Consider the following 9,257-nt stretch of genomic DNA (forward strand, 5'->3'; position numbering starts at 1 on the left):
TTAGGTCCCGACGTTCATCGGGGTCGGGACATATTTCCAGACTTAGAGAGCCTTTGAACCTTCGACATTATAGGTTATGAACCGACTTCTTATCAACTGGATCGATTCTTGTTAGCAATTCATAGACTAATTTTAAAAAGACTCGAAATTATTGTTGACATAGTTAACGCAAATTATAAGTATTTACCATTTACATAATACATATTAGAAACTAAAAAATATTTAGCACTATTTACCATTCATAAAACATAAATTTATTTTTCTTTTTTGGTAAGGAAAAAAAGAAGTCGTGGACTTATGGTGAGTATATATCATCATTAATAGTCTTTAACAATAATTCTCCCAAAAACAAATTTATTATTCCCACAAAATAAAAAATTGATCTAATGAACTGTCACATATACTTAATATAATTTTTTTTAAAATAATATCATCGCAAGAATCACAGGAAGATGAATTTCTTCATTTTTTAGCAAATATTATTTTAAATAATTTCCTTTGAAAAAACTAATTACTTAATCTGTATAATTTTGATTCAATTAAAACTCAGTCATCACTCATCGTTAAACTTTGATTTGCCTTATAACTCAATAAAACCCTATCCATGAATTTTGACTTTGTGTAACTCAATTCATATAATTTTAACATTTTAAGACATTATTCACTGATGTCTAAGAAATAACATAATTTTTATAGTTTATTTTATGAAATATAGGAACTAAAAGTTTGAAAAGTCAAAATTCTAAGAACCATATTGGTCAAGTTAAATTTTAGAAATCTAGTTTTAAATAAATCAAAATTATAGGCGCTGAATTAGATCATGTCAAAATTTCATGTTAAGACTATAGATAGGACCAAATGATTAATTTTTCTGATTTACTTTTATCACTGTTTTCTGTTATTTTGCCTGACAACAACGCCTGAACGAAGCAAGTAAACCATTATAATTGATTGTGGAACGTATCTCAATAGACGTGGTTTACGCTTTCTTTTTGTCTCTCTTTCGCTTTTACAGGCATAAAATGGTGGTTTTCTATTAAATCCAATCCATGTTCTTGCAACTTTCTCATATTGAAGCCGCTTCTGCAGCTTCTGCAACCTTCACATGTCTGAAGTGAGCCGAAGGTAGTAGTTTCTGCTGCAATTAACTCTCATATTTCTACAAGCTCTTCTGGAGTCTTACTGCTTGGGCTTGAGGCAAAATAAAATTTGAATGTGACCCTAAACACCAACCAATGCAATTGACTTAGCTCATTATTATATTAAGTAATCATACAAGCAAGAAATCATTAATAAACGCCACTGCCAAATCAAATATCGAAAAAAGTTGACTTGACCAGCTTCAGCTGCTGAGACACAGCGCCGTGCGTCCTATATATTCTCATGTTGACATTGGCGGTTTCGGTGTAGGCTTCTAAGCAGAGCAAACCAACTTTCTTTTCCTTCTTCACGTCTTCTCACCGTTATCTCGTGAATCTGTTGTTAAGATGGCAGAAGCAACACATACTGACATGAATCAAACAAACTTGGCGTCTGATGAGAGTGCTCAACAAAGGGCGGAGCTGCAACGACTTCTCTCATCTCAGCCTTCAGATTTATCCTCCAATCACTTCCAACAACCACACGTATGCGTTATCCTTTGCTACTCTTTCTTTAATTCTAAAGCTTTTTCTTGTTTTCCATACTTCCTCTTTGCTTACTACTTTTAAGGTTGCTTTTGTTTATATAATTCCTTAATTATTAGACTTTTCTTAATCTTGTTATATTCCCTTTAATTTGCTCCCACCTTGTTAGATTCATTGCAGCCTCTTTTTTTTTTTTTTATCCTTTTCTTATTCTTAACAAATATTATGAGATTACAGTTCAGTTATTAAGAAAAGAAACATTTATATTTCCCAAGCTCTATGGTCACCTTCATTGCTTTGCTAATGCGCAATTTCTGCTTTCCTTCTGAATCTAAATTGATATATAGGCGGAAGATGAGGAGATCAACATAGACATAAAAGCATTGATAGAGATTAGTGAAGATGGCCTCTTGTCGCCTTTGTGTTGTATCTACAGGGTGCCTACGACGATCCGTCATCTAAATAACGAAGCTTACACTCCTAAGGTTGTTTCCATTGGTCCTTTCCATCACGGTGATAAGAGGCTGCAAGAAATGGAGAGGCACAAAGAAATAATGCTTAAAAGATTTGCACAAAGAGCTATGACAGACTTGGACAGTTTGGTTAACTTCACAAAACAATCTGAGTCAAAGGTCCGTGCTTCTTATTTTGAGAGAATCAACTATGACAAGAAGGATCTTGTGAAACTGATATTAGTGGATTCTGCTTTCATCATTCAACTCTTTATTATGACCTTTGAAGGTCGCATGATACCCGATGCAAAACTATCACAATCATGGTTGGATAATGCTATAAGTAAGGATTTGCTTTTACTTGAGAATCAGCTTCCATTATTTTTCCTTGACGAGCTATACAACATAGCCTTTCCTCATAATGGTAGAGGTCATCGCCCTTCATTTCTTCAGCTTACATATTCCTACTTTGACTATCTTAACATGCAAATGTTTGAGCCTCATCTAGAGATAAAACATTTCACAGATCTTCTTAGATCGTGTCACTTGCCAAGATCGTTAACTCGTCGAAGTATGTTTTTACCGGAAGTGCATAATGACATTCTTTTGTATAGTGCAAAACAGTTAGAAGAAGTTGGCTTAAGGTTCAGGTCAAGCTCGTCAAAATGCCTGTTAGACCTCAAATATTCAAACAATGTCCTGGAGGTCCCAAGGATTCGGGTGGACGATGACACTGCTATGATTTTTCACAATATGATAGCTTTTGAGCAGTGTCATTATCCTCACAAGCATTACATTTGCGACTATGCGCTAATATTGGACTGCCTAATCAACTCGCACGAAGATGTGAATATCCTTATCCGTGAGCGTATAATCCACAACTATCTTGGCGATCCATCTGATATTGTTAGAATATTTGATAGGCTTTCGACTAATCTTACTCTATCGAACTTCAATACTGAATACTCTGACATTTGTGGAAGGTTGAACCACTTTGCCCGTGATCCTGGGCGCCAAATGAAGCGAGCTTTGAAACGCCAACTTCTTCTTTCTATCACTGGATTTGTACTCAACATGCTCACTCTCATTCAGGCCATATTCTCTATCCTTCAAGTAGTATGGCGCTAGAATCTGGATTTCGAGGTTATGTAATATTATTGTAATATTATAATTTGCGTGTTATGTACTCCAACTTTGTTGTATTATTGTATGAGATATTATATGAAGAACTTTGATATCCAAATCTTGTTTTAAGCAGAAAGTGCACTACGCAGCCACATAGTAAGTGTATGGTCGCTATTAATTCTACTACTGCTACTGTTATTATCTGTTTTATCTGAATTATTTTGTGGTAGTGAAGCATAATGAGTTAGAAATTTAGTTGTTACAACCAAAGCCAATGATGCATCTATAGATCATTAGCGAAATATAATTTGACATTTTGCACTGACCAAATCCAGTTAATTAAATTAGGGAGAACCAAAAGAAGGCAGGTAATATTGGGAGACCTTAGAATAATTAGTAATTAAAAGAACCTACCCATTGATGCACTAAAATGTACATTAAATGTACAGAATGGTACTCCATATCCTGCAAAATTCTTAATTATTTTGCAAACTAGTTAAGCCAATTATCGTAGGCTTCTTAACAACCAATGCATTTATAAACAAAAGTGAAACAAGCTAAGGAGACAAATTAAATATAATATAAAAGCAGATAAATCAACTATGGCCTTTCAGTTTTTGATCTTCCCCAACAACTTAGGAGACATGAAATATTTAAATGGGACATTATTCATATGTAAATTACACATAATCCAAGTTACTTCATAATTAAGAATGGAGGGAAGCTGGTAAGAGTTGATCAAGTTAGTAAGAAGTCGGTTCATAACCTATAAGATTGTGAATTTGAATTCTGCTGCTAAAGTGAAAACTTTATTGATGATTGATATGTAAGTTACTCTCTAAGCTTCAAGACATACACTAGTTCTGTTCAGCTTCGAGACCTAACTCACATAAACTTTTTTTCGTAAAAAAAAACCTAATAAGAACGGTGGGGTTGATTATAAAAAAACACCAAACCTAAATAACCACATTTAATATGATCGGCCGTTGTAGACTTGTAGTCAACCGTCCATTCAAAATAAAGAAAGAAGCAGTGCCACATTTATATGTTCCTTACTTTCTGGCTTTCAATGTGCATCAGAGTCATCTTCAATACGAACCAGCTGTATCCATAGAATCGTCTTCCACATTCTACACACGGGAACCACTTTTTTTATGACTAGAATGCCCTTGCACCTAAATCAAATTTTCTGATGAACCCCTGATACCGGTTCCTCTCTTCTTCCTCCGTAATCAACTAACAAATCAAGAAGGCTAAAAATGAAGTTCCAAAAACTTCTGCATAAAAGATGGAGTGACATATTCTCTTATCCATAAACCACCTAACTTGATTATTTAAATCTTACTAAAACATGAAAAATAGTGTAATGTTAGAGCTTAATGTAATTTACAAGGTTAATATTAAAAATTAATTAAATTTATATTCGGGTGTGAGGTTGATATGCTACGGTCAGACATGACACAGGTGGTCCCTGCGCATTCAATAAGCGTTGGTTTAGAGACAAAAATGTTGATGCAAGAGATGAGATGTAAATTATCCAATGAATTGATGACACCTATTACCAGCAACCCTGAATATGTAAATGGGCGCCTATTTAATTTGTGGATCAAGGACTGGGTCCATTTAGCATATCAAATCAACCAATAAATATCACATAAAATTTATCAAAAGAAATACTTCCTCCCGTTCTTATTATAGAACATTTTTAACTAATTCTCACATATTAAAAATAACAGTTAAATTATTAAATTTTTCCTAAATTAATAATTTTTTCCAAAATTATCCCTAGCTTAAATGATATGATGTAGATAGATAAACACAAACTTCTATAAACTTTTTATTATTAATAACGGTAAAATTAGCTAAAGTAACAATTAACGAGTTGTTAATTACTTATATTTAGAACTAAAAATTCATTTTAGACGATGCACTATAATAAGAACCAGAGGATGTACATTATTATTCGTAGTAACCAAGGAAACCAAACTATCTTCAAAGTTGCGAAATGGTTTGTCGATGTAGCTAGCTTGGATTGACAAAGAATTCAATCCACATTGAATGGAATGCCATCAGTGAGGAGCGGCCATGGGTCTTCGTTCTCTGCATCCTTTCTCTCAATCATTTTCTTCTCCTTATTTCATCCTTATCATCTGATAGAAAAATGAATAGTTTGAGATTCAATATCTTATGGAATCATTATTTTTGCCTATTTTCAAGTGGTTTACAGTTGTGTAACGTCTAGAACAAATTTTAATATTTTACATTTATTCCTAATGATGTTAAAATTAGATTAAAATGAATTTTTTAAAAACAAATGGGAAGTCTGTATAATTTTAGTACATCATGTTAAAGATTACTGTATTTTACTAAACATTCTTTTACTACGAAAGCATTTAATAATTTATAATTTTACCAGTAAAAACGTTTTACAGATATTCTTAATACCTTTTATTTTATTCTTTTGAATCATTTTATATATTAAAATTAATATAATTTTTCTCATGAAAAATAAATTTTAAATTATAGGATAATAAATACATTGTATATAGAGAATCACAATTTAATGTTCATAAATAAGATGCTGCGGTTGAGTAAGCAATCCTTGTAACAAGTCAAGGGTGATTCCGCACATTGAAGCTCATTTTTTTATTTAAAAGAATGTAAAAATAGACATGTTAAACATTTTTTATGGTCAATATATTTAATAATTTATAATTGTTATATTTAAAAGATAAAATAATTCATATAACATATAAAATTCACAAAACGAATTATACTATTCACATGAATTGTACAATTTTTAAATATACGAATATTACAAATATGCGTATTAATATGGTCTAATGCTGAAAGGGCAAAAAAAAAAAAAAAAAAGCAAAGCGGGGCGAAATACAACCAGAAGACCGAAGGCAAAAATGCTGGCAGAAGAGATGTGGTCATCAAATAAGACATTATTATTAGCCAATGAAATAAAGACACCCTATCCGTGAGCACATTCCATTGTTATCAAAAAAGTAGTCACCTCACCAACCAACCACATTAATTTTTGATGGTCCAGAATTAATTTAAACTTTATATATTTTTTGAATTATTTTTTAATAGATACAAAATTCAAAATAAAGATTATGTTAAAAATAAATTTATTATTGAAAAGAATTTCAGATTATAAAAATTTTAAATTTGAACAAGTCATATCTAATTTTAGATTATCTAAATTGTATTACAGTGAAATGAGTACTGAATGAGAACCTGCGTCTATTACTCTGCATATTTACATGTAAATGGGTAGATGTCTTTCGATATCAACCTACTTAATTTGTGGATTAAGTTATTGGGTCCATTTAGCTTTTAAAATCAACCTACATATATCACATAAAATTCACAATAAGATTACATTATAATTCATAGCAAGTGGTGACACTAACCTAATCATGGCCCCCACCTCTTCAAAATTGTGAAAATGATTTTGTTTCGGACGCAGCTGGCTCAGATTGACAAGGACGGAAATCTACATTGAAAGGAATGGCTACCAGTGAGGAACCTATTATGATGAAGTGTGTTCCTTTCTTTCAACAACTTTGAATTTTGAGCAATAAATGCACAGAAAATGAAAATGACTTCTTTTCGTTAAGTGGGATTAAGTTTTGAATTGAAGGCTGAAAAAAGTTTCACCAAAAGAAAAAAAATATTTTCTAAACTTAAAATTGCTGCTTTCAAAATGTTTTCGAGTAAAATATAAAATAAAAAAATTAAACATAAAATGTTTAAATATAAATTTAGATTATTTAAATTTAACCCAAAAAAGAGAGGAAGAAGAATGGATACTCTAACACTAAACCTGGAATATTCGTTAAAGGGAAGAAACCTGTCTGAGGAGAATATTCTCGGGGGAATAATATACTAATGAGGATTCAAGAATCCCGTTGTATGTGACTTTTGATTACTTGTTCAGAGAATTAACTCAGATTGCTTTAAATTAAAAGCTGCAGAAGCTCGTCTAGGAAACTAAGATGAATATAAAATCCCATGACAAATCTTGAAAAAATTCATCATAAACTCTATGGTTTTCCATTACTTATCATATTCAGCTAATTAATTTTTCATCAGTATAACGTTGTTATAAATATTCTTCAGATGAATAATTTTCTGTCCTCATCCAAGTAGCATTGAACAAGATTTACAAATTGTATGATGCCATACTATAACTGTACACGCACACAGAGGCACTGTAAAGACCATGAAAAAAAATATAATATGAGATAGTTAATTAATATTATTATTTATTTTTGGTAAATTGATAACATAAAAAAGATAGGGAAAATTAGAAATTACTGCAAAAAAGCGTTGTTATTTGGCTTTTGAGTGTAGTTATTTTTTTATGAGTGTATTAATAAATGCTAATTTATTATTTTAAAATTTAACAGTCATTTTTTTGGATTTTTCCAAAAAGATCATAACACACTGGATATGATAATTAATTTCTAAATTCGAGAACTTGAATGTCATCCCAATAAAAGGAGCAGTTTCTCCTTGTTTCTCAATTATATAGGGATAATATCACTTTTGGTTCTAGAAAATTAACTTCATTTTAGTTTTAGATCCTCAAATTTTAAACTTATGATTTTAATTTTTAAAATTTAGTTCGTTTTAAAATGTCAATCCATAAAGGTATAATAATGTTAAAATCTAATAAAGTATCATAAAAAGCATTAGAGTGGTGATGTGCACCTACTTCTTGGAATGCAACTATATAGCTCCCGGTTTTTCCCTCACCATGGATTGGAGAAGTTGTTCACTATTTCGCATTTTGAGGCCGAACTCATCTAGAGAAAATTACCGTCCATAATATAAGTTTTCAGGATAATTAATAACATTTTTACACTTATGCCCCTATTAATTACAAGAGAAAGTTTTAAATGTGTATGAAAGAGGAGAGAAAGATAAAAGATAATAAAAATGTATTGAAAAAAATACTCTATTATTTTTCAATAACATTCTTTAAGAGTAAAATTAAATAGGACAATTTTATTATTTTAGGATACATTTAACAATTTAACTATCATTTCTAGATTTACAAGAAAGCTTCATCAACTTCTTATCGCGTCGAGGCAGAATGAATTAGCTAGAAGTTTTTAGATTTAGAGTAAAATACTCTAACTACCCTTTTGTTTTACCTAAATTACATAAATCTCCCTTCTATTTTGAAAATGTATATAAACTTCCCTTGAAATTAAAATGCATGTTACACAAACCTCTATTATGTATTTGAAATTTTATTTCTATCCATCCAACCGTTAAGTAATCGTTAAGTTTGACTTTTTAAACTTCTATTTTGATCAAAATCCCTTCCAAGGCATAAAATTTATTTAAATATTTATATTTGTCAAAAAAATAATTTTTGATATAACAAAAAACAATTTTAATACATGTATTTTCAAATTTTAAATATGCAATAAAATTTATTAATTTTGATTATATTATAAAATTTTATAATTTTAATTTTTCACTACATAATGAAATGTATTTATTTATTTTTTTAAATGGCTATAAAATATATTAAATAAATATTTTTTCATAGTATAATATAAATTCTCTAAGTTTAAGAGACTATAGAAATTATTTAAATTTATAATTTAAAATTTTGAAATAAAAATTTTGTTAGAAACATTTATAACGTATTTAGTGTGTTATATATTTATTTAAAGAATTAATTAAATTTTCGTTCAAGGTTTTTATGTTTACGTTAAATAAATAAATCAATTTTTCATCCCAATATGATGAAAACATAACTATTTGTAAAACTAAAAAATAAAATTAAGAAAAAAGGAAAAAAAAATTTTAATTCGTCAAAGTTTTTTTGGCCAAAATTAGGGATTTAGTGTTATGAAGGGTGAATTAGTAAATAAAAAGTATCTTAATATAAATTTTAATTAAAAATGCATCTTTTTAGAATATTCTTAATGGAGTTTATAATTTGAGGTTAAATCTATGTTTTCAAAATAGAAGAGAGATTGGTATAACTAAAGTACTCATCTGGTCCTATTTATAGGGCAGA

The 9,257-nt window shown here is 30.0% G+C and overlaps 1 protein-coding gene across 1 annotated transcript; it reads left to right on the plus strand.

Moving 5' to 3' along the window:
- The first annotated feature begins 1,487 nt into the window (after positions 1-1,487).
- On the plus strand, positions 1,488-3,205 carry LOC114757629 (UPF0481 protein At3g47200-like). Its single transcript, XM_028946716.1, has 2 exons — positions 1,488-1,625; positions 1,973-3,205. Exons 1-2 carry the CDS (start codon positions 1,488-1,490, stop codon positions 3,203-3,205), a joined length of 1,371 nt encoding a protein of 456 aa, XP_028802549.1.
- The last annotated feature ends 6,052 nt before the right edge of the window (positions 3,206-9,257 follow it).

This window comes from Neltuma alba, unplaced genomic scaffold (assembly GCF_004799145.2).
Source record: "Neltuma alba isolate B1F8T4 unplaced genomic scaffold, ASM479914v2 tig00010614_pilon, whole genome shotgun sequence".
Classification (NCBI taxonomy): domain Eukaryota; kingdom Viridiplantae; phylum Streptophyta; class Magnoliopsida; order Fabales; family Fabaceae; genus Neltuma; species Neltuma alba.